Source organism: Anticarsia gemmatalis, chromosome 16 (assembly GCF_050436995.1).
Source record: "Anticarsia gemmatalis isolate Benzon Research Colony breed Stoneville strain chromosome 16, ilAntGemm2 primary, whole genome shotgun sequence".
NCBI lineage: Eukaryota > Metazoa > Arthropoda > Insecta > Lepidoptera > Erebidae > Anticarsia > Anticarsia gemmatalis.
The window spans coordinates 5,364,674-5,390,994 of NC_134760.1; the positions used below are offsets into that span (position 1 = coordinate 5,364,674).

Consider the following 26,321-nt stretch of genomic DNA (forward strand, 5'->3'; position numbering starts at 1 on the left):
CAAGAGAAACGTGTTTTGTGAGTTTCGGTGTAATGATTTTAGGTATACATATAAAACACTTAAATGTAATTAACCTACAAGACAAAAACTGACTACATGACAAGAAGCAATTCAAAAATCCATAAAAGAAGGAAACACAAATTAAGTCGGCAAAGAAGAAGGCAAATAGAGCCTCTAATCAAAGGACGGTAGCTCAATCAAATGACGGTTATAAATCTTCAAAAACCAGAAGATTCAATTACACGGCTACCGGAAGGCATGAAGAGTGGCATTAACAAATTGTCCAAGATAAATAAAACCTTTTTAATCTAAAGAAGAGGTCCCGAACTCGTTCCTGTTATCGGTGGACGCGGTGTTTTTCGAGAAATTTATTGAACGCTTAATGTATCGGTCAAGAATTAATTGGTCCCCCTAAGTGAAAGGTGCGCCCGCGCCGCTTTTAAATTATAACGATCAAAAACACTTTGAAGTTGGAGATCATAAATTGATAAGATACCTACGTACATGGGATTGTACGTTTGATACGCATCTCGGTAGCTTCGATTAGTTGTTCAAGTGTCTACTTTTATGTGGTAACAAAACTAAGTCGTAAAATCAACATTACCACAATCAAGTATTCTATTTTCTTGTTTATTAATGGCCCTTATCCGAGTAACGGCACATAATCATTTGTGGATCATGTTACTGGACAATATAACTTACCATATAAGGCATTATTTAGACACGAAGACATCATAAAAGCAAATATTTGTTTGACACAATAAAGATCAATATCACGTCGAGTTATTGACAGTTTCCTGTAGCTTTAAGATCCACGCATCAATAACAGAGGGATTTACAAATATTTTATAGACCTTAACTTTCTAACACACATATTTGAGATATCCTCCTTTGTGATATTTTTATTGCACATGATATGCATCTTTAAGATCATTTTGGATAGCTAGGCGACAGAATAAATGCTTATCATTTTAAAGCCTACCCACATGATGCCTTGAATATTACTTTGCTTACGAAACTAGATTTCAGCTTAGATGAATACCAATTTTTTAATGCAACAAGAGAACGGTGTTTCGGCGCATCCTTTGGGACGAAACTCCAGTGAATATAATTTAACAATTTGAATGTTGAAACAATACGAAATGTGCTCCAAAATGGGTATCTTGCACATCAGGAGTAAACCCTCTGGTTGTAAATTTATGTTATCTATCGAAGGCATTCGTGTGGCTCGCACATGCCGACACGACGCGACGCAAGATGTCTCGTCGCTGAAGCAAACCCGTGATCTAGGCCACTATTTTGCACACACTACCAAAAACAAATCACTCGAAAACAAACTTTATATCAACTACAAGAAAAGTTATTTTCGTTTGATCTGTCTGCTGGTATCATGATTACAGTCAACCCTATTTGGTAGTAGTTAAGAGTTGAAGTGACATGACACCTCTATCGATCGCGTGCCGCTATTTTGGTTCTGTTTTTGGTAGAATATTAATTATAGTGAACATGTTACCATCTGTGTAATTGAAAATGTTGTAACTATAACTGTTAAAGCTCAGAGAACCATCATGTTTGATATGCGACAACTTATGTAAAGGGAATTTAAATACATTTCTGGCTTTATGTTTCCTTTAGAGATGCAGCACTATTTAAATATTTTATAATATTTATTGTACGTATAGAAAAACTTAAGGTGTGCATATATTTTTTTAATGAGTGGCTTTCATCAGAGCATAGTACTACGTACAGTCTAAAGAACTTATGTAAAGAGTAGAGTATGTAGGATTGCAGATTTAAAACCATAATAAGAGAACACCGTGCATATTCTTCGTTCATATCAGACTGTTTAGTAATTTATAAACTTTTTATCTAAATGGGTAGACTAGTTTAATAAATAATGTAATTAATCTGCAGTCAAAAACAATATCCGGGTCAAATATTTTACTTTTAGGTTATCGCAAATGTCGTGTTTAATTTTCAATTGGTTCACTTCTCTAAGGAGTGTCCGTTAATTGGCAGTATATCATCGCCTACTCATCTTACGAACAGACGATCATTAATTTCTGCTATTGTATGAAAGAGGAAACAAGAGTGGAACAATCTATAAACCAGATTTTTTTATCTGGAACTATTTAAATTATTTAAAAAATAATAAATGATAATCCAGATCAGGTACTCTTGGTAGATAGCATAGTATGTCATTGTACTGATTGAAATATGATTGAGGAGTAGAAAAGCTTTTGTGAAATGGCCGCGGAGACGTGGACTCTTCATCTTTGACTAACACATCACTTGCAACAATATCCTTGATTCGTAGATAAACGCTCTGACTGTCTACTACCTATATCTATACTAATATTATAAAGCTGAAGAGTTTGTTTGTTTGATTGTTTATTTGTTTGAACGCGCTAATCTCAGGAACTTCATGTCCGATTTTAAAAAATCTTTCAGTGATAGATATCCCAGTTATCGAGGAAGGTTATAGGCTATATAAGATCACGCTACAGTCATTAGGAGCGGAGTAGCAACGAAAAATGTTACAAAAACGGGGAAAATCTTGACTCATTCTCTTAAGTGATGCAAGCAAATTTGCGCGGGTCAGCTAATATTTTATACAGAGTAGGTATCATTACCACAGGCTCTTTCATCTGCCAAAACTGCCGTCAGGTTTGCCACGCCCGCTTAGGCCTTTTAAACCGCGAACGAGGTCGTTTCGTGGCTACAAATATTTCTCAGTCCACCTGCATCATCAGCAATAGAGGAATATAGTCCAATGGTGATAACCAATAGAGTACCTACCGCGGCTAAACCATTCGAATTTCTACAGTTGAATTCGAAATGATAACAAATAGTTTTCAACCGCTTGAGCAGCAAAACTGTCTATTAATATGTATGAATATTGACGTCAAAATAGAGCCCATTAGCAAACGAGTTGGTTAAACAGATCGCATTGTGAATGAACGTCTAATCTCAATATGTTTATTGATACTAACCTGTGCCAACAATATAAGAGTGGTATCAGACGATACATTATTATTGCAATATTTAGTGCCTCGAACACGAGGTGATTTGTACATCTTTGTCACTAGGACTAATCACACGATAAATTAATTAATGTATTGAATTTCTTAAATATAGAATGGTAATATGGTTTTATAACTAAACGTGTATGTATTACAGTATTTTTCTTTTAAAGTGATTCTATGTAAAGTTACTAATACCCATTTGTTTTCATAGCGTAGGTACTCGTTATTCAGTACTGGTGAATCATCACGGAGCATGCATAGAGCAGTCTATTTTCGCCTTTACTATCTATATCTAACAAACATTCCGAACTATAATTCCAATACATCTACACCTATATTCACCTCGGACTTCGTGACTAACAGATACAAATGTATTTTCGACTTTGAAAGGCGTGGGTCTACAAAATAAACACTCGAATTCTTTAAAAATACCACAGAAAATCCATTGTTTTCCACTAAAAAAGACAAAATAATTTACAACACAAAGATAAGAGCGCACGTTAAAAGATAAAGCCTAGAACCGTACGAGATTATTGTGATAAAAACTGTAGTGCTAGCGGACGTATTAGTGTGACACTTTTAATTATAATTTTGTGCTAGTGTGCCGAAATGTTAGTGTTAATACTTAGTGTTATCGGATTGTTCCCGTATGGTAAGCACTTACTTATATTTTAACCGTTTTAAAATAAAATAGAGTAAACAGAATAGAAGTACATACATATTTCTAACAACAGGTTATCCGTCATTTGTAATGGTTTGTTAATCCATTGTGTACACGGGTGACATCCGATTGCATTAAATAAAACAAAGTGTTATGTCACGTTTGAATTCGTTGTGTATGAATGAGCCGGCCGCCGCCCGCGCACTACTACCGCGACACAATGCTTTACCGACTCATCTCGCCTCTGGATAAATATTTATTTATTCAACTGTTGACAATCGTATTTACATTGTCAATGTGCGTCTAGCAATGTAGTGTCGCCACAGAAAGCGCGTGGGCTGAGGATTTTATGTTGATGATCACTGTGACACTAGTCGTGGATTTAGGTCAGTGTTGTCAAGATAACTAGCGATATCGCGAATAATAGGAACGCATACAATAGTCGAGTGTTATTGTCCATATATTATTTGTTCTGGTGGTTTATGGAGTACTTAGATTGAAGTGATGGTTAACGTCTAAACGTATGCAGTTAACCTTGACGACCATCAATAAATATCAAATTTATTTGTAATCTTAGGAGAGATTCTTCCTAGCAACCAGGAAATTTCTCCATTTATGAGCAGGTTAAAAAAAAACAGTAAAACAGTCTATAATCACTTCGCAACAAAACTTTTTCTCAATTTTCATACAAGAATAAAGTACACGTTATACAATATTGTGTTTACAATTACGCACCAACATAGCAACACAAGCAACCAACGGTTCGTTTTGTAAGCTTCTATAAAAGGAAATAGTATTCTGTTAGGTGAGGTGCAAAAAGTTAAAAGATATAGAGTTACAATAGAGCCGGGTACATGGGTACATTGGGTACACGCAACTTGGTGCACAATTATGTCAGACGTCTATCAAGCACTTTCTCGGACGCCTACCACGATGCAACGATCTTCGGTGTGATCTTTTTACGCGCCGTCGAACTAAGTAACGTAGACAAATTGACATTGGATTCTATTGCATTATATTTTGCTGGTTAGGTATTAAATGCCTGTGTTATGTATACTAACCATGCCAATTTTATAAAGGGAGAGCGTGATTTCTGTGTATTTAGGGTTTTCAGAAACATTCAAAAAGGACTATTCTAGATTGATTATAAAACTAGACTAGGACGAAGCCAGGGCAGGCCGCCTGTATGTTGATATTATTACAATGAATTAGTGTCTATTTCAGTCGTGAAATACTTACTTATAGCATGAGTATCAAATAAAATGTCCACATCAATCATCTTATCGATTCGATCGGATGTTTGCAATAAATAGAATTTGCGATAAAAGTATTGGATAACAATTTATCAGGACACAAGTAGCAAATATTTCCTTTTTATAGAATTATTTAGTTTTTAAATCTTATCCTCCTACCTACTTAGATTAAAATGCCATCTACAAGCCGCTAAGCCATTTACGCGTAGGTTAGGTAACTATATACCGTGTTGGGGCTAAAACTATTTGTGTGACTCTACCCTAGTAACAACTCTGTACAATTCTATGAAATACAACCTGAATGGTGAATTACATTCAATTATAGATAAACTAGCATAAAAACTATGAAACGTTGATATCAGTAATTAAATAATCAAACGATAACTACATAATTCGATGGCTTTTCATTCAAAGAAAACTCAGTGTCGCGTTAAATAAGCTCTTGCATACCTACACATCGAGAGCGGATTCTCTCGCTTTCAATAATTACGTAGCGTACGAGGCGAATGTATCGGAACGATGCAGTGATGGCCGGCAAAATGGCGCGAAACGCGAGAAAATGACATATGATTGCAGCGGTTAAAACAAACGTAAACTGCACTCAGAGCTGGCTATTACACGGCGGGCACGTCCATCAACAACGACGGGTAAAGTCTGGTGCACAACAATCACATTACCCATGCACTTTGTCAAAAAAAGGTGCTTGATTTCGATAGGCCCAAGCTTTTCATTATCGTAGAAGAAACTAACACAGAGGCGGTAAACTTAAATAGATTCCTGTAATGTTGAAAAATGAATCTATCCTCTGTAATTCTTGTCCCATAATTTCTAAGTGGTTTAAGTAACATTAAAACACATAAAGGAACTCTAAAAATACGGGTGTCAAACATTGCATACACAAATCATTAATGTTAATCTGCAGAAAGCTCTACAATTTTACTCTACAATCATATGAATGTGTACCAAACTCTACATGCAATTAACGAGCTCTTAATTAAATTTACAACTTCACGTTACAAATACTTCACATGCAAGAGAAATCAGAACAACCTGCATTTTGCGATTATGTTCGCGCGAAAAATTGTCTTAACGGGCCATGACTTGATGAAAACCGTTTTGCATAACTGCCACACACAGTACTTGCATAACTGAGATAATAAAAACGCAAGGTATTTTGATTGCAACAGAATATTATTAACCACATTCATAGGAAAAAATAGATCGATGTTTTTTTATTATTTTTTCAATTTCTTGCCAGCTGTCCTATTTTTTGTGCATGATATAATTTTGTAGATTTCAAGATCTATAAAAGCTTATCAGCCAAGTTACGCAGATGTATATTTACGGAAACTTATCTAAGCTTTTATGACGACAGTTAAAGTAAATTGATATAATTAAACAGGTAATTACTGCGCAGATATATATTTATACCTATTTTCTACAACAAAATAAGTACACGTGTCTAATAAATGTCAAATTGTAAATTACCAAGTACCATGCATGTTTATACGTACTCGATTTGTAAACAACATTATTAAAAGTCAACGTGGAAATACGTAAGAACAACATTATAGATTCATTTTATTGCCAGGGTAGAGAAAACTTTACATAGATTTTCTAGTGTGAATTAGTGCCTAATATAATAATAATTATGTTATGCAAAGCATGGCATCGAATCCGACGAAAAGGATTCTTCTTTTAATGAGATTTTTTTGTTACAGCTATTACAGAGAAATGTTTCTACAGCCGATGTCTGGGTTGTTATCCCGAACAGGCCGCCTCACCAGGAGTACCCATAGAATGTCATCCAACTAATTGGGTCTCAGCGCAATGGGTACACAACTACGGACATCCACCTCCTTCGACAGACTCTAGAATTCCTATAGAATACCGCTGTCTGAAGATGGTTGCTACGCCTGATGATAAAACATGTAAGTTAACTTAATCAAAACAATTATTTGATATTCGAACCTAATTTCTTCCATGTTAAAGATATTTTACTTGTACGAGCCTTTACTAAAACGATTTTCTACGATTAAAATTTCTTGATTCTGGTTCATCTCTACTAAGGATCAACTTCTCATCATCGTCGCTCTTATGAGTAAAGTTTTTTAAATAAACTTTAAAATATTCTATTTTTTCAGTCGGCAACACAGTGGATGTTTTACGTGGGTGTATTCCCCGCATGCAGGTGGATTCGGTCTGTCTAGCGCTGGTAGCTATAGAGAGAGCCCGCGGTCACAGCGACGCTCGCTGCCACATCTGCAACGGGAATAACTGCAACTCTGTCTCAAGAACACACTCCATACCTCTTCATATAACTCTATTATCTCTTCTATCATACTACATACTGAGGTGAACAAAATAAAACAATATCTAGTCTCGTGTAGTTTAATGACAAATCAATTTTAATATAATGTTAATACAAATTGTACCTTTGTTATTTTTAAATTAAAATAAAATTTGTTAAGTTTTTTTATAATGCTGTCTTTTTATTATATCGAGTGGGGTTTTTATTATATCTTATTCTAATTTAAGCACCATGTCAAAACAACGAAAGCACCTATACTTGCATAGCAAATTGATTTAGCACATAAATATAAACATATAAAAAAATAATTTCAAATATATTTTACAACATAATTATAATTATCTACAAGTATTATGATCATGGTTCTAATAGTACAGGCTGCAATCAAAAAGCTAAACATATAAAAAAATAAGATTGCACACTGTAGCATATTTACGTACAACCTTAATAAATAGCTCGGAAAAACAATCTCTAGCAATCCCATACTTTTTCTTTACTAAAAAGTACTGTTTTAAAATGGTATTTTATCAATATATTTTGATTGCACAAGTGGGATTTATTTTATACTGATACAGGTATAATACTCTCAAGTGATTAACGGAATGTATTACAGGGCTATTTTCCCTGAATTCAATAGTTCATATTACAAAAAAGTTATAAAAATAATATACACAGACTAGACGAGTGTCACTCTCATAATAAAAAGTAAAATTATAAATGCATTTTGAAAATATAAAAAGTATAAAAAGAGCATTAATTTGCTTGTTATATTCTAATTATTAAATTTAAATAACATTAACAGATCTAGATATTCGATTAAAGTCTTTTTTACATAGTAAACAAATACACTACAAAAATTAAGTACAAACATATTTGTATAAGCATAAATACATCTTAATTTTACAAAATGGAATGTTAGTTTTCAGACAACAGAGCAAGAAATAAACGCTAAAAATATTATTATGATTAATCTTTTGATTCGCCTATAAATATATTTAAATGTATTGTATAAGGCAGGTCTTCTTTTAACCTATTTTACAACAGAGTTTGTGCTTGAACTTTTTTCGTAATACCATCTCGTCTTTTATACACCAACCCACTTTAAGAAATGTAATTATTTGTTGTTGACACGCGAACTGCTAAAGTCCAGAAGCATGGACTCAGATCTGAGTCAATGTTGGGACTTTAGTGTTTCTTGTTGAATAGAAAACAGACGTCATTTTACGATTAACAAGAAAACACAACACATTTTGTTGTATGTTGATAACAATTACAGCATAATCTATAGAGAATTGACAATTAATTAGCAATGCGATGAAGGGTGGTAAAAATTCACAGATAAAACAATAGGCCTGAGACCTCGTCAATTTGAAACTATTCTTAATTCTAACTTATTCATAAATTATTATTAATCACTGACAACTAAAAATCTTGTAAAATTATGAAATACCTATCAATTAATAGTGTTAAAATCACAACATATGGTCTCGATCCTACATCTAATAATTTCATCGGAAAAATAATATCAAAAAATCACAGGTGCTGTTACATTACTAAATGCTTCTCCTACTTTACTGTATAACATTTGAACTAACTAATAATGAGTCACAACTAGACTCGGACAATTAAGTACTTTAATCTCATTGGGATATGAACATTTTTGTACAAAATAATATGTACGCTACATTTAATACAATAAAAAAACGAATTGAGAACCTCTTCGTTTTGAAGTCGGTTAAAAAGTTAACCCCTTATTGGGCTGAGTAAGGAGAGAGCTGGGAGCCCTTATTCAGATCATTTAAGCATTTTCATCGACTGAGTATAAAAACAATGCTAACTTAGAATGTACTATCGAACCAACTGAATCATGACCCATTTTGCCGACAATTCGCTTGACACCGTCAAAACACTAAGAATTTCATCTTTATCGTCAAAGTTGCACTTAGGACATTTTAAACATGCATACGACTGTGTTATGATGTATTACGACTACAGACAATTTTAACCTTTGTTATTACAGTACGTAGATACGTTTTCGATGAATCACTCTTAATTTGAATCTAGAATGTAAATAGTATAAACTCTTTTCACTACGAAAAAACCTATTTGTGTCAAATATGACAAATATCAAATAGCTCGTCATTTAGAAATCTGTGTAACGATTAGGGTAACCACTATAGTCATTGCCCATCATACAGTGATTGCCAATGTTAAGGAATAATACGTTTATTTTAATTTCTAAAGTAACCAGTTCAAATTAATTGCGATGTATGTCACTTTTAGAATATTGGTAACACTTTTAATTTATAGAACTCATGTCCGACGTTTGTGCGACAAGTGTGTAGTTCGAAAAGAAAAATAAGTTTGTTGCAATATTTGTTAAGGATAACACATTTGAATTAACAGTATTCACTAGTATTTCTTGTATTTAAGTGTTTTATATTGAATTAGTATAAAGTTATTGAAACAAACGACTGATGTTCTTTTAGAAAGAATATTTAAGTTACGTTTATAACAGAGTTTAAGTCAATGTTTTACTAAATAGGTAAAGATACTATTGACCAAAATTGTGTATCAATTCCTTAACCGGGTAATAACTATGCTGGTTACCCTATATTATTTTAATTTTTATAGTTACAATGACATTATTTCCTACAAAGTCCGAATAAACCATGTCCTGAGTGGGTATCGAACCCACTCCTGACGCGTCCCAGTCGTAACATCAACCCACTACGCCACGGAGCCTGTTGAAAACGGTAGCAAAGCATTATTGTATTGACGCACAAAGATTTGTCGCAATAATGACAGATAACAAATTCATCACCAAGGAAACGTAGGTTCAAGCCAATTTCGACCTACGCGTATATAGACGTGTTTTAGAAAATGAGCACATGGTGGGTCATGATTCAGTTTGTTCGATAGTACAGCTTGTAAAATACTGTTACTTTCATATTAACCGTAATGTAGTACGAAAATTTCCAGACTCGAATACTGTCCAAACAGAATACTATCAGCTTTTTGTAAAGCCATAAAGGCAAAGTTTAAAATTAATTTGTACTAACTACTTGTATCACATTTAACGCCAAGGCACGCGTTCAAGATGCCATATTTGTCTATTATCTTGAATACACTTTTTTGATGTTATAAACCCGCCGTCCTTATCTTTGTCGTCTTTTTCTGTTAAGTATAACGTTAGGCACAGACCACTGGGGGTTTTTAGTCTCGGTCCTTTCTGAACCCACAACTGCTTACTACTATCACTACACGCCGACCACACCGCACGCCCGTTCCCTTGCTGTAAACACAACCCTTCATCTGCCATGACTCTTCCTTCAGGAGTATAAACCACTAAGCTGTCTAGATCAAGGTCGTTCCCGCAAGGCACTGTCGACGCTGGACGCCCAACACCCGGAGTACCAGCAGGTACCCCCAAACACCCGCCTATATCACTCCTTATCCTACCAAACCACCTGTCATCGGTAGGGAAGAAATGTTGAGGCCACACATTCTCTAAATACCACTTAAAACTTTTGCATTTCAAGTTCTTTCTTAATTCCACTCTGTCCGCGACTGTCTGTTGGTCACGTATCGCGGCAATAGAAGGGTTGAATTTAAAGAAAAATTCGGCCCACTCATCCATCCATACAGTGGCCGCTCGGGCGAGATTCGAATTTAATACTTTTGCTACTCCACCAGGATACTTATAAGGACTATGTCTTCTAAATATATGACCTACTCTTGAACACGATGTGATTTCTACTCTAGCACCGCATTGCCATGCTCTCCAAGACAGTTCCAGGTTCTCGGCCCCCCATATTAGCATACCTTCGTCATAGCCGCCTAGGCGCCAGAAGAGGCTCTTTCTAACAGCAAATAGGCCTCCAGCCATTGTTGGTGTGGGATATGGTTTTGAAGGATTGGCTGACTTTAGTGCGAGGACGTCAGAACCGGGTATAAGCCAGCGGAAATGCAGACGCCAGCTGAAAGCTCCCCAATGCGCGTCGATGCTCTTGGTGTAGGACATCGTGTCGTCTGATAGCAGGTCGATGTGAGGACATATGAATACATCGTCATTTCCCGCTCTGTCTAGTAGAGGTTCCAGCCATCCTTGTGTCACCTATAAATTTTGAGAAAATATACAATAGATAAATTGTAACCACAAATGTAAAAACTACATAAGTTATCTTTCTTTTAACACCGAAGGTGAAATACGTGTTTGGTCAACATGCAAAAAATACACAGTAATACTACTCCAGCCTTGACAATGGACCTTACACCTTGTAATCAACTGTTGCATAATAACCCTTGTATGAGACTTTTTAACAGTTTAGCAATAACTTAATGAGAATAAAGCCACATACCTCACAATGCGCATCTAGAAATACCAGCACATCACCAACTGCTTCCCTGGCGCCCATCAGCCTCGCACCCACCAGTCCTGTCCTGGTAGGGTTCCTAAGTATTTGTACTTTATCTAACTTAGCTATTGCTTTGTCTAACTCTTCACCTAAGTACCTTCTGTCACTAGCGTCATCTACTAAGATCACCTGAAAACATAATATAATACATGACATTAGTTGCTAGGTAAGTACTTAATGTTTTGAGGAAACAGTGCTTGGTGATAGGTGCTTTGATATAAATGGTAACAGAGGGGTGACAATGATTATTGTACTGAGTAGTTGAGTTAAAAATATGGTTGGTCTTATTCTGTCAAGAATAAATATAGTCATAACTAGTGCAGTTTAAATTTAATTTTGGCCACACAGTCTGCCCCAAGAAACTTTGCATACAAGACTGGCTATTTACAGTTAATTCAATACATTTAAAATTATCTTCTTCTTAAATACCTGCTTAAGTAATACTCCTGGTGATCTATTAAGCACAGACATGACAGTCCTCATCAGTGTGGACCATGCTTCATTGTGAAAAACTATGATTATTGTAGCTGTGGGCAAGTTATCCAAGTTAAACTCCACACTTCTGCAACTGGAATGTGAAAATAAATCGTGATTATTGAAAAATTAAAAGGTTATTAAGAAAAAAACATCTTACGGAACCAGATATTATACAAATTGTTTAACAGACTGAACACTAACTTTATATAGACATCAGTTTTTGATGTATGCTTACAGAGTATAACAGCTAAGTACCTGAGAGGTTGTAAAAATCGTGGTTAAAACTTAAATAAAATACCCATCATATCTTGTTAAAGTTAATACCCTTATGATTTATAAATTCTGCTTCAAGCCATCTGTATAATATAATTTTTTTGTAAAACAAGTCTACACTAAATGTTAATTTTGATTACCTTTCACTCCTCATATCAGGAAGACTTCTGTTGATAGAAATCTTATCACTAACAAGAATGTTGTATGAATGTAGTGAGTATAACTCTCTGGCTGTTATCAGCTCCCTCTGTGACAGCTGCACAGGACGACCACCTTCACCTGCACCAGGTACCGGTGCATAATTGTTGCTGTTCACCACATCTGAAAACATAAGAGTAATCATTTATAACGAGAGTAATCGTTCCTGATTCATAATCTGTTTTGTCCTAAAGTGATAAGTATAGCTTACACAGCAAGCTGAATGTTATAAGATTATTTTAATATGAGGCTAAAATTGACATACAACTATAATCATACATAAAATTTAGCCTCCTGTAACTCTTGCACAATGGTCATGAAGATTTAATCTACTCATCATCATCATCATCATCTCAGCCGGGAATCGTCCACTGCTGGACAAAGGCCTCCCCCATCGAGCGCCAATAGGACCGGTCCTGGGCCGCCCTCATCCATCGGACTCCGGCAACCCTTACCAGGTCGTCGGTCCATCTTGTGGGGGGCCTGCCAACACTACGTTTCCCGGTTCGTGGTCGCCACTCAAGAACCTTTCTGCCCCAACGGCCGTCGGTTCTGCGAGCTATGTGCCCTGCCCACTGCCATTTGAGGTTCGCAACTCTTAGGGCTATATCGGTTACTTTGGTTCTCCTGCGGATCTCCTCATTTCTGATTCGATCTCGCAGGGAAACTCCGAGCATAGCCCTCTCCATTGCCCTCTGGGTGACTTTGAGCCTTCTGATAAGGCCCATAGTGAGCGACCACGTTTCACCGCCATAGGTCATCACTGGCAACACACACTGGTCAAAGACTTTCGTCTTGAGACACTGCGGTAATTCGGACGAGAAGATGTGTCGGAGCCTCCCGAACGCTGCCCAGCCGAGTTGGATTCGACGAGTGACCTCTTTCTCGAAGTTGGACCTACCTAACTGGACAGTTTGTCCTAGGTAGACGTAATCGTCAACAACTTCGAGTGTAGCGTCGCCGATCTTGACAGGGGTGGGTCTGACATGGTGGTTCGACATGATTTTTGTCTTGTCCATGTTCATTTTGAGACCCACTTGTTGGGATACGCTACTGAGGTCATCGAGCATTGCGCCTAGGTCTTCCATGGTCTCAGCCATGACTACGATATCGTCGGCAAATCGAAGGTGAGTCAAATACTCGCCATTGACGTTGATGCCGAGTCCTCTCCAATCCAGAAGCTTGAAGACGTCTTCCAGTGCAGCGGTGAACAGTTTCGGAGATATTACATCTCCCTGTCTCACGCCACGCCGCAGCTGGATAGGTTTCGAGTTCTGGTCTTGAAGGCGGACTGACATGGTGGCGTTTTCGCATAAGCACTTCAACACTTCGATGTACCGATAGTCAATTTGGCACCTCTGGAGAGACTGTAGCACTGCCCAGGTCTCGATCGAATCGAAGGCTTTCTCATAGTCCACAAACGCTAAACATAGGGGCCGGTTATACTCCTCGGACTTCTGTATAACCTGCCGCAGCGTATGTATGTGGTCTATGGTACTAAAGCCTTTTCGGAAACCGGCTTGTTCGTGAGGCTGGAAGTCATCGAACCTGTTAGCGAGACGATTCGTAATAACTCTCGAGAACAGCTTGTAGACGTGACTCAGGAGCGAGATGGGCCTATAGTTCTTCAAAAGAGCTTTATCGCCCTTTTTAAAGAACAGCACCACCACGCTCCTGTGCCATGCCTTAGGCGTGGTACCCTCGTGGATGACAGAATTAAACAGTTTTCGGAGAGCTTCTAATATCGGCTGTCCGCCCGCTTTTAGAAGCTCTGCTGTTATTCCGTCATCACCTGGAGCCTTGTTGTTCTTGAGCTGTCTGAGAGCCATACTAATCTCGCGCAGGTCGATGTCCGGGATATCTTCGGTATAGTGTCGGGTTAGTGCGGCTCTTGGATCTGTTGCCGCACTGCAAACAGGTGATCGTGTGGACGTGTATAACTGTCCGTAGAACTTCTCTACCTCACCCATGAGCTCAGCTCCGGAAGATATGATCCTGCCGTCCTCGGTCTTCAGCTTGGTCAGCCGGCTTTGCCCAATGGACAGATCCCTGGTAAACACCTTAGAGCCCCTGTTTCGCTCAATAGCCTCTTCAACACATTTGGTGTTGAATTGGCGTATATCGCGTTTCAGGGACTTTGAGATCTGTCGGTTGAGCCGCCGGCAGACTGTCACGTCACCGGAGGACTGCAGAACCATCCTACGTCGTTCTTCCATGAGCTGTAGGGTAGGGTCTGAGAGTTTTTTAGTTCTTTTTGGATGCTGGGTCTTAAAGAACTTGGACCCAGTCATCTGGACAGTTTCCACGAGCCTGTTGCTATAATCATCCACATCTACGCACTCACCTAAGCACTCGAAGCGGTTACGTAGTTCGAGTTGAAAGCTCTCGGGGTTTTGAATATGAGCAGGTGCCGGTCGGAGCGTGGATGTACGGTTTACGTACACTTAGTTGATATTCCGCTGATCTTACACAAATCGGCTGATTGTTTTGTAATTATAATTAATTTATATTTAGTGTGCATTTTAACAAACGAGCGTCCGCACGTGTGTGAGAGTCACCTTTCAACTCAAAAACTGTATTTACGTAACTAGAATAATAAATTACTACGGGAAGAAGTTTCTTTCACTTGCGCACTCACAACTACTTAACTCTTAAACTATCAGTAGTGTACCGGTTACTAAACTGTACATTAAGTGGTCCTTCGAGCCGGATGCTGAGGATCTCTGTGTCTCATAAACTGTGATAGCGAATCGGTTTGGTCGGCCTCCCACAAGCGGGTCTCACCGGTCCAAATTGAGAGTCGTGTGTCATCACAAGGACGCAGATTAACTTAGCATCAATAACATTCAACTTTCAACGAGGTTCGCGAACAAGACGAGTTACGAAGAAACACTGGAAATTGAAGACCAGTAGAACTACGGAACCTACAGTCTTCTTCGTATCCTGGACACAACTTTCCTGGAACCTACAACTTAACTTAAGGTACCATGGAGCAACAACTAACCAAACAAGGCGGCATCTTTGAAGATATCAAAACCTTATGTACCAATTACAAGAAAGACAGCAGTTCTCGAAAAACTATCGACTATCTAGAAAAACGTTTGGAGAACTTAGAAAAACTATGGGTAAACTTTGAACAACAGCATCAGATATTAGTGAAAGGTGTCGAAAATAAAAATATTGGATATTTCACTGACGATATTTACGGGAAAACTAAGACTTTGTACGACTCAACTAAGAAGAATATGGTGGATTTACTTTCCTTTCAACGAAAACAACAAATAAACGTGAATTTTGACTTAAGCGGACTGATGGACGACGTCGCTATGGACGACGGAAAACAAAAACTAATCATACAACAAGAACGAAATTTTAAGGCGTTATACAGAGCTATGTCGAAGATTGACCTTGATTGCATAAATGAGAAGTGGGAGTTCGAAGAACATATTACCATTTTAAAGTCAAAATGGGAGCTGATTGACAAAACTCATTGGGAGTTGGAAGACGAACTAAAAGGGTCCAATTTGATTATGGACTACAGTCAAAAGTACGAAGCTCTTGAACAGAAATATGACAACATAAAACGGGCTTTAAATAGTAAAATGTGGTCTAGTGTACATTATCAGCGGTCCGCACCAAAAATCGACATCCCGGAATTTTCTGGAAATTATGTTCACTGGATTACGTTCAAGGACATCTTCATGGAAACCATCCACAACAACCCCAGTATCTCTAAGGCACAAAAAATGCAGTACTTGAAGACAAAACTTAAGGGTGAAGCAGAGCGCCTCGTCCAACACTTATCTATTAGTGGGGATAATTACGATTCATGTTGGGAGATATTATCGCACAGATATGACAACCGTCGACTACAGTTCACATCTTTCATGAGTACCATGCAGAATATACCAGCTATCCAACACCCTAACGCCAACAACATGAAACGCATGCACGATGTAATTACAGAGTGTATGAATGGCCTTGGCAACATGGGAGTTGAGGTGTCAAATTGGGGACCAATGATTGTTTACAACATGTCACAAAAATTAGATTCGATTACTCTTAACGAATACACAAAAGAAACTCAAAACAACAGAGAATTGCCGAATTTGGAGGAATTCCTCGGTTTCCTAGAACTCAAATTTCTCGCTTACGAAACTGCAAAGGGCTGCTCTAAAGAGACCATTGAAAACAAAATTCATAGGCCTAACCATAGAGGATGGAACAATAACTATAAGCCCAATAATTTTCCTAACAAGCAGCAAGACATGAAAAAATTAGGCTACTCTAAAATTTTTCATGCATCGTACGGACAATGTCCTCTTTGCTATAAAGATCACGTGTTGATGCAGTGTGATAAGTTCATCGACATGGACATTGCGCAACGGAATAAAACTGTTGCAAAACTCAAAGTTTGCAAAAATTGCTTATACAGCCACGGCAATGTCGCGTGCAGTTCGAAGAAAACGTGCCGCGAATGTAATTTGAAACATCATACATTATTACATTTCAATAAACCTGTCTATAATGACTCAAATGTTAGAAGGGATCAAGATCGGAATTCGAATCCAGGACCTTCAACATCAACTACACCTGGCGCTCACCACTTAGCGACCGATGGCACAGAAGTCTTATTAACTACCATTCAGATCAAGGTGCAATCTGCCGACGGAAACTATGTCACTTTGCGAGGCCTCCTAGATCAAGGGTCACAGACAAACTTAATATCTGAAAGTGCGGCGCAACTGCTACGCTTACCTCGAAGCAAATTTGACGCTGCTATAACCGGCATTGGTTCTACGTCACGCAACTGCAAGGGCCTTCTCCAGCTCCACTGCAAGTCGATACACTCAGATTTTACATTCAATGTACAAGCTTTGATACTGACTAACTTAACCAATAAGTTGCCTGGCAGCACTTTCCAAAGCACAGGTTGGACACATCTTCAAAACTTGAAACTCGCCGATCCGAACTATAATGTGTCTGGCTCAATAGATTTTCTTCTGGGAGCTGATGTTTACGCGGATATCATCTTGGACGGAGTGTTGAAAGGTGATCAGCATTCACCCATCGCCCAGCAAACTCGTTTGGGGTGGATCTTATGCGGGAAACTAAGAATCTTTAACTGTCATCTAACTTTAGCTATCACATCTGATTTGTCGAAGTATTGGGAAATTGAAGATATTATACCAAGCTCTCAAGACATACATCGAGACGATCAATGTGAAACTTATTACCAACAAACAACAAAAAGAAGTTCTGAAGGCCAATATATTGTAAAAATGCCTATGATCCAGGGTTATGAACAACACCTTGGACATTCGAAATCTACTGCGATTGCACAATTTCTCAAACTAGAAAAACGATTACATAAAAACAAACCTCTGTTGACTATGTACAGAAACTTTATGAATGAATACTTGACGTTAAAACATATGGAGCCGGCGACTCAGATAACATCTAACCAACCTGAATATTATTTACCGCACCACGGCGTCTTACGTGAAGAATCCACCACCACAAAATTAAGGGTTGTCTTCAACGCGTCACAAAAAACTTCTAGTGGCAGAAGTTTGAACAGTCTGATGGAGAAAGGCCCCAATCTCCAAAAGGATATACAAGCACTCATTTTAAAGTGGAGGACGTACCGTTACGCATTTACTGCTGACATAGAAAAAATGTACCGTTTCTTGTGGATTGCAGACGAGCAGAAATCGCTCCAAAAGATCATATGGAGAAACTCGCCTACCGATCAATTAAGCGAGTACGCGCTATGTACTGTAACTTATGGTACGAAAAGCGCGCCATGGTTGGCAATGCGAACTTTACAACAGTTGGCAACTGACCACGGTCACTTATACCCCGAGGCAGCCAACCTATTACGTCATGATTTCTACGTCGACGATCTAATAAGCGGAAATAACTGTTTAGAAACTGCTAAAAAACTACAAATAGATCTGATAAAATTATTAAAATGCGGGGGTATGAACCTAAGAAAGTGGTCAAGTAATGCTACCGAGCTACTAGAACAATTGACCGAAGATCAAATTTCACAAACAAAGTTCGACTTCAAACAAGACGATTCAATGAAAACACTTGGCCTCGGTTGGAATCCCAAATCAGACATATTCACATTTAGCTGGAACTTAAAACCAAACTCAAAGAAAATACTTACTAAACGCGCACTACTGTCGGAAATTTCACAACTATACGATCCCCTTGGCTGGTTCTCCCCTGTCACTGTAAAAGCTAAGCTTATTTTCCAACGCGTTTGGACGAAAAAACTTGCTTGGGATGAGGCATTGCCTAAAGACATACAAGACGAGTGGCTGAAAACGAAAGATCAACTTGAAGAACTAAGAATTGTGAAAATAAGTCGTTGGATTGGAAGCATTCAGAACAACATAGAATTATTAGCATTCAGCGACGCAAGTGAAAAAGCTTATTCAAGCGTAATTTATACACGGACAATTAATCAACACGGACAGCCGGTGGTAAGCTTGCTGGTAGCGAAAACTAGGGTTGCCCCACTGGCACAAAAATTATCGCTGCCGAGACTTGAACTGAGCGGTGCCTTGCTATTAACACAATTGGTTAACAAGGTAACTGAATCCCTTTCGGGGTACAATATAACTGTGTGGGCTTGGTGTGACTCAAAAGTGGTCCTGGCTTGGCTACAGGGAAAGGCGTCCAAATACGAAAAATATGTGGAAAACCGCGTCGTGAAAATAACTCAGGTTATACCCGCATCCAACTGGCTTTACATAGAATCAAAAAGGAATCCCGCGGATTGTGCAACTAGAGGCTTATATCCTAAACAACTCGTGAATACTGAGTTATGGTGGTCAGGTCCTGAAATGCTAAAAACATTTACGAGCAAACCCGAAAAACTGCGTTGTGTATTTACAACAACGGAAGACGAAAAACGTGAAGTCTCAACCTTAACCCAACAAAATAATAATATTGTAAGTGATTTGATAAATAAACATAGTACGTTGAGTCACGTTACGCGGATTATTGCTTGGATAACACGATTCAGTACAAATGCACTGAATAACATTACAACAAACAAGAAATTTGACGCTGCTCGGCACACGCTTCACAATAATTGTTTAACAAAATTGGAACTTGAGAACGCAATGACTATAATAACAAGAAATATTCAACGACTTGAATTCAATTTAGAATACGATCTATTACTCAAAGGTCAACCTGTAACTATCATAAGTTCTATACGCAAACTATATCCCTATTTGGACCAAGAGGGCATTATGCGTGTGGGCGGACGCTTAAATAAAACGAACCTACCACCTGGCATGAAAAACCCCGCAATTGTTCCTAGGACTAGCAGATTAACCGAGTTGATAATAAACCAAGCTCATGCGGCAACTTTACACGGGGGTGCCCGACTTACGCTCGTCTACATCCGTCAACAATATTGGATAGTAGGGGGCAACAGAGCTGTTAAAACACAACTACGACGGTGTGTACGCTGCCATCGATTTAAACCTAACGAAACCTATCAACTAATGGCTGATCTTCCTTCACCGCGCGTGACACCTTCGCGCCCGTTTACGCACACGGGGGTCGACTTCACGGGTCACGTGGATGTCAAATTAAACAAAGGAAGAGGGATTAAGACGTCCAAGGGATATATTGCGATCTTTGTTTGTTTGGCAACAAAAGCCGTGCACATAGAACTAGTTTCTGATTTGAGTACTGAAACTTTTATCAGTGCTTTCCAAAGAATGTGTGCCAGACGTGGAACACCTGGCCATGTTTACTCAGATTGTGGGACAAACTTTATTGGGGCATCGAAAATGTTAAATCACGAATACGAAATATTTAAAACTACACTGTCTCCTGACTTTTTCAATGAAATAAGCAAAATGAAAGTAGAGTGGCACTTCAATGCCCCGGCTTGGCCAACTGGTGGTGGGATTTGGGAGGCAGCGGTGCGTTCCATGAAATACCACTTGCGGCGCGTACTTGGCGAACAAAAGCTTACTTTTGAGGAGTTTTCAACCTTGTTGTGTCAAATAGAAGCGTGCATGAACTCACGGCCGCTTTGCCCACTTTCAGAAGACCCAGACGAATTCTACTACTATTTGACGCCCGGACACTTTCTGACAGGTAGTCCAACCATGACGCTGCCACTAGGAGACTACAACGATGACCGCCATCTCAATTTACGCAGACGATGGCAGCTAACCGAAAACATGTTTCATCAGTTTTGGAAACACTGGTCTTCGGAATACCTAACAACGTTACAAGCCCGAAGCAAGTGGTTAAAACCCACACATAACATCAAAATCAATGATATCGTCTTAGTCAAGGACAATAACCTTCCGCCAGGAAAGTGGGCTCTAGGGCGCGTGATCGAAGTCCATTCTGGTAGCGACGGACACGTGCGAGTTGCAACTGTAAAAACGCAAGCTAGCATATTGAAGCGCCCGATTACGAAACTGTCGCTGCTACCACTTGAAACTACGCAATAACCTACAAACAATATAATAATAAATTCATTATTATCGCACAAGTTAAGCAATACACAGTCTACATCTACGAGCCTAAAACAATTGAGAAGATGTTAACAACCGTACTTCTTCTGATTGCTTCCGCAACTGGTCGCACCCAACTATTGGGAGTTGCCACCTCAAGTGTTCAAATCGCAAGTTTGGGCAGGGATCGTCCTATATACTACGACACTATTGGAAAAGCACAATTGATCCATAACGAGTGGAGACTGCTTATGTATTACAACTTATCTACCTACTGGAACGGAGTTCAAAAGTTTGAAAACTATTTACAGGATATTTTACACTTTTGTCAAAGTTTGGAGCCAAGATATTGTGAAACAACAATACGTCAACTATCACACGAATTGGACCTTCTACAGCATTACAACAACATACTACTGGCCCCACACAAACATTTGTCGGGTCGCAACAAACGGGGGTTGATTGACGGAGTCGGTTACGTCGCGAACAGTCTCTTTGGAATTCTAGATCAGAGATTTGTTCAACAATATCAGAAGGATATTCAAACTATTCAGAACAACGACAACCATCTACTAGAACTTGTGCGAAACCAAACCTCTATTGTCGAAATTCAGAATGACATTTTGAAGAAAAACGAGCAAAACATGAACAACCAGTTTACACTCATCGACACCTTCATGAACGAAACTGACTTTAAGCTGGCGAAGATCGAATCGGCAATCGAAGTGGCTATGGCAACCTCCTACTTTACTTCAGCTTCACTTGCTGCACATTTACTATTATCTAACTTAAAAACCATTCAAGAAACTCTTTTTAGCACACTAATGGATACTTATAAAGGTCGGATCGACATTCACCTGCTTACTCCAGCCAACTTGATCCAACAGCTCACTACTATCTCTGGCCAGTTGCCCAAGACATTGACTTTACCCATAGTGAACATCCAAGACGAATTAAAAGATATATATGAATTGATTTACGTCAAGGCTCGAGTTACGGATACCTATTTTATGTATGAGCTGCACATTCCACTGGCGAGCGATGAAGACTTCGTTGTTTACCAAATCTATCCTTTGCCTATGAAGAATTTATATGAATCAAACGATACAGTAGTGGTTTCCGTGTCATCCAAATACATCGCTGTAAACTTGGAGAAGAATACTTACGTCAGATTTAGCGAAAAGGAACTAAGTCGCTGCATTCAACGGCGAAGGGATAATTTCGTCTGCATGTTGAACTTGCCAATCTTCAATTTACAAAACATCAATGCTCCCTGTGAAGCCAAATTATTAGGACATCAATCAACATCAACCTGCAATACAAAGAAATTAGAATGCGACACGGCTTGGGTCGAGTTACACAACACGAACACGTGGCTAGTGACGTGCTGTGACGAGTGCAATATACGTACCGTGTGTAATGGTGAAGTCAGAGTGCACGTCATCAACGGGTCATCGATTGTATCTCTGAAAGAAGGATGTATTCTCCAAACAAGAGACTTAAAAATACATTCTCACAACCAATATTACAGCAATGTTAAGCAGGACTACGACATCCAAATTCCGTCGCTGGATAAAACGATAAATGCCATAGTTGACACACATCCTACTTCGCTGCTGAAACCGACACACATCGAAGACATCGCTGTGGTCGAAAATCGTCTACGATCCCTAAAGAACAATGAACAACTCCCTGCACCGACGACGTTAACAACGCACGATATACACCATTATGCCATTTCCTATATACTACTGGCTATCGTAGGATTGGCGATAGCCGTATGGGTGGCGAGTAAACATGGTTACTGCAACCGCAATACGTGTGACATCAGTAACCCTACGGGTACAACCGAGGACATCGAAGTGCAGACTGTAACACCAACTACTGGGATAAAGACGTTGTTCGGTTCCCGTTCGAGGAGCATACGCCCGCATCCAAAGCCGCGAGCGGAGGCGTCGGTCGATGCTGAATGTGCCTGTTCGAAGTCTGCCTCGGATATCCAATTTAAATTTTAGATACCTAAACTTATTAACCAATGTTTTTGTTATGAATTTTTAGTTTATACATTTCAACAATTTCTTCTTTGTACGGGTGATTCTCATTCATTAATTAATAAATACTTTTTTTGTTATTACTTCCGGGTTGGGAATATGTACGGTTTACGTACACTTAGTTGATATTCCGCTGATCTTACACAAATCGGCTGATTGTTTTGTAATTATAATTAATTTATATTTAGTGTGCATTTTAACAAACGAGCGTCCGCACGTGTGTGAGAGTCACCTTTCAACTCAAAAACTGTATTTACGTAACTAGAATAATAAATTACTACGGGAAGAAGTTTCTTTCACTTGCGCACTCACAACTACTTAACTCTTAAACTATCAGTAGTGTACCGGTTACTAAACTGTACAGTGGACTTCATCAGTCGTGACCGTTCGAGCGCTATGTTTAGATTCAATGTGCCTCTTACCATTCGGTGATCGCTCCCGGTTTTCACCGCATTGATCACAGAGACATCATTGAATATGCGCCGTTTGGTCGACATGATGAAGTCGATCTCATTTTTGGTCGCACCATCGGGACCCACCCAGGTCCACTTGCGGTGATTCCGCTTCCTGAAGAAGGAGTTCATCATAAAGAGTCCTTCCCTCTCCATGAAGTCGGCCAGCAGTTGACCCCGCGCGTTTCGTTGCCCATACCCAAATTGCCCCACTTTCAACTCACTACCGCAACGTTTGCCCAGTTTCGCGTTGAAGTCTCCCATGACAACGGTGAAGTAGGTCTGGGAGCTATGTATAGCCCGGGATATATCCTCGTACATAGCCTCCACCTCATCGTCGGAATGTGCCGAAGTCGGGGCGTAGACCTGGATGACCTTCAACGAATACCTTTTGGTAATTCTGAGTGTCAGGTACGCCACCCTTGTCGACACACTCTCGATCAGTCTTCACCACGTTGTTCACGAGGGACTTGTGGATGATAAACCCGACACCACCCTGGGACTGCTGGTCGCCCTCCCGGAAATAGAGCAGGTTACCTGACTTAAGGATTATTGAGTCCTCCCCCTGTCTTCGGACTTCAGATAACCCTACAATGTCCCATCGTATCCTGCTCAATTCTTCCTCCAGTTCGACTAACTTCTCGTCGGTCCGCAGTGTGCGCGTGTTATATGTTGCCAGGGCCAGTTGTCGTCGGTTGTGGTAGCCTGATCGCTGCCGGGGATTCTTAGCACCCCTTGCCCCGCCGTTACCATGACCGCTACCATAGTCAGGAATAGCGGGGCCGCCGGGGACTAGGGGCCGATCTTTTTGTGCCATCATTTTGGGGGGGTTTTGCCATAATCGCCACGCTTGGCAGGCGGGTTGGCGATCGCAGTAGCGGAAGGCTCATCACAAGACGCTGCTGCCCGTCTTGTGTCTCGCTATTTCCTTCCGCCGTGTTAGAATGGTTTGACCGCCATTAGTCGGTTGACTGTTTGCACTAGTGCTACGAAGTACCTCTAGTGTAATGTACTAATAATAGAAAAATAAATGTTTAATCTACTAATAATAGAAAAATAAATAACAAATCACGATCATTTACAATTGCAGTGTATGATTAAAATTAAAGTTGGTAGTATACTGGATTTCTATTCTATCAGATCTGATAACAATGATGAAAAGTTAGTAGGTGTAACTGTTTATTTTATCTAGTTGCACAATGTACATAGTGTTAGAACAGAGCACACTTAGCCATCATGTGTGAAGGTTATTAGTGAATGTATACATTTGCAACAATTACAGATGGTTATCTTATTAGAAAAATAATAAACAAATTGTTTCTTCCATGGTCTAAACAAAGGTTATAGAACTAAGAAAACTATTCTAATAGTTATAAAACATTCTAATAATGCCATAACAATGTATACTATTAAGATTCTTATAATGAAAATATAACAATTATAAGAAAAATAGTGAGAATATTTACCATCAGGTAGATCTCCACCCTTGATGCCACCAACATAATGACCCACTATGACTCTCATGCCTGTCTCATCTACATATGAATCCTTATCAAAATGCAAACTAGACAACAGAAAAAAATACATTTTTTATTTGATTGATTTTGGTTACAGGATAGCAAAATTGGTAAGAAGTTTTATTTCATAAACACAATTATAATAAGAAGTGCTGTAAAATATCCTTCCAAGGTGATAAAATTAAAACAGTCTTACCTATTGTACCAAGGCTCCTTGTGTTTTCTTTTGACAGTATTGTACAGCTCTAAGCTGACATAAAACATTGCATTTATTAAAAGTATTAAAACAACTAGAAGTGTAACAATCTTTTTCTTGCGACCTCTGCATAGCAAAGACCAAAAATCCTGTAACAAATAAATTCTATTGTTACCAAAAACATTTATGACTATGACAGTTAATATGGCTCATAATGGTGAAATTGTAATGTTTACCCAGTAATTAAATACTCACGTTTTTTAATAACATTGTTTTCTTTTTAAATTGTATTATTCTTTTGAAGAGTTTAGATGTTGATGATACACTTGTTACATTATCATTCCGAAACTTGCTGCGAAAACAGTATGTCAAACCAAATAGAATCCATTTGAGATGATGCGACCAATCAGGCAAGGATATTTACCATTTAACATTTCATAAACTTGAAAAGACGGAATTTTAGCAATGAAGAGAGGATTAATTAAAAAAGTTTGACGCTTGAGGAAGACATAATCAGACCTGACTGAACTTGACAGTTGACTCAGGTGTGACATTTGACACTTTGACAGCCAGCGATAGTAATGCGCTAGTCATGTTACAAGTACTAGTACTGTGCTAGTGCTACACGCGTCTTATACCGTTAAACGGGGTGAATAGAATTCGCGGGGTGAATAGAAAAAAAATTAGGAAAGTTTTCAAGGCCAATATTTGAGTACTCCTCGTTGAAGAATTCAGTTCAAATTTGAAATGATTACACGTCGATATTACTTCTCTGCGGTGTCATAATTGTTTAAATGTTTAAAATGATATTTATACCCAAAAAAATGCTTCAAAGACAACCGTCCTCGAATGCCTTAATATCGACCTCCAAAACTTTGGATTTAAAGTGGGATTTCTTTTCTAATGAGTTGTTTGAAGTGTTTATCTCTTTAGGTGTATATTAATTATTAATCTATAAAGAAACAATATTGTTAATTGAAAAAACGT

General features: G+C 38.7%; 2 protein-coding genes across 2 annotated transcripts; one reads left to right on the forward strand and one right to left on the reverse strand.

Annotated features, from left to right (window-relative positions):
- The first annotated feature begins 3,444 nt into the window (after positions 1–3,444).
- On the forward strand, positions 3,445–7,417 carry LOC142979557 (uncharacterized). Its single transcript, XM_076124552.1, has 3 exons — positions 3,445–3,678; positions 6,662–6,871; positions 7,085–7,417. The coding sequence occupies exons 1-3, from the start codon at positions 3,636–3,638 to the stop codon at positions 7,297–7,299; spliced, it is 468 nt and encodes a 155-aa protein (XP_075980667.1). The 5' UTR covers positions 3,445–3,635; the 3' UTR covers positions 7,300–7,417.
- LOC142979549 (polypeptide N-acetylgalactosaminyltransferase 3-like) lies at positions 7,318–25,869 on the reverse strand. Its single transcript, XM_076124539.1, has 7 exons — positions 25,590–25,869; positions 25,335–25,483; positions 25,088–25,185; positions 12,560–12,740; positions 12,099–12,237; positions 11,613–11,798; positions 7,318–11,368 (listed from the first exon to the last, which is right to left on the reverse strand). Exons 1-7 carry the CDS (start codon positions 25,602–25,604, stop codon positions 10,328–10,330), a joined length of 1,809 nt encoding a protein of 602 aa, XP_075980654.1. The 5' UTR covers positions 25,605–25,869; the 3' UTR covers positions 7,318–10,327.
- Between the last annotated feature and the right edge of the window lie 452 nt (positions 25,870–26,321).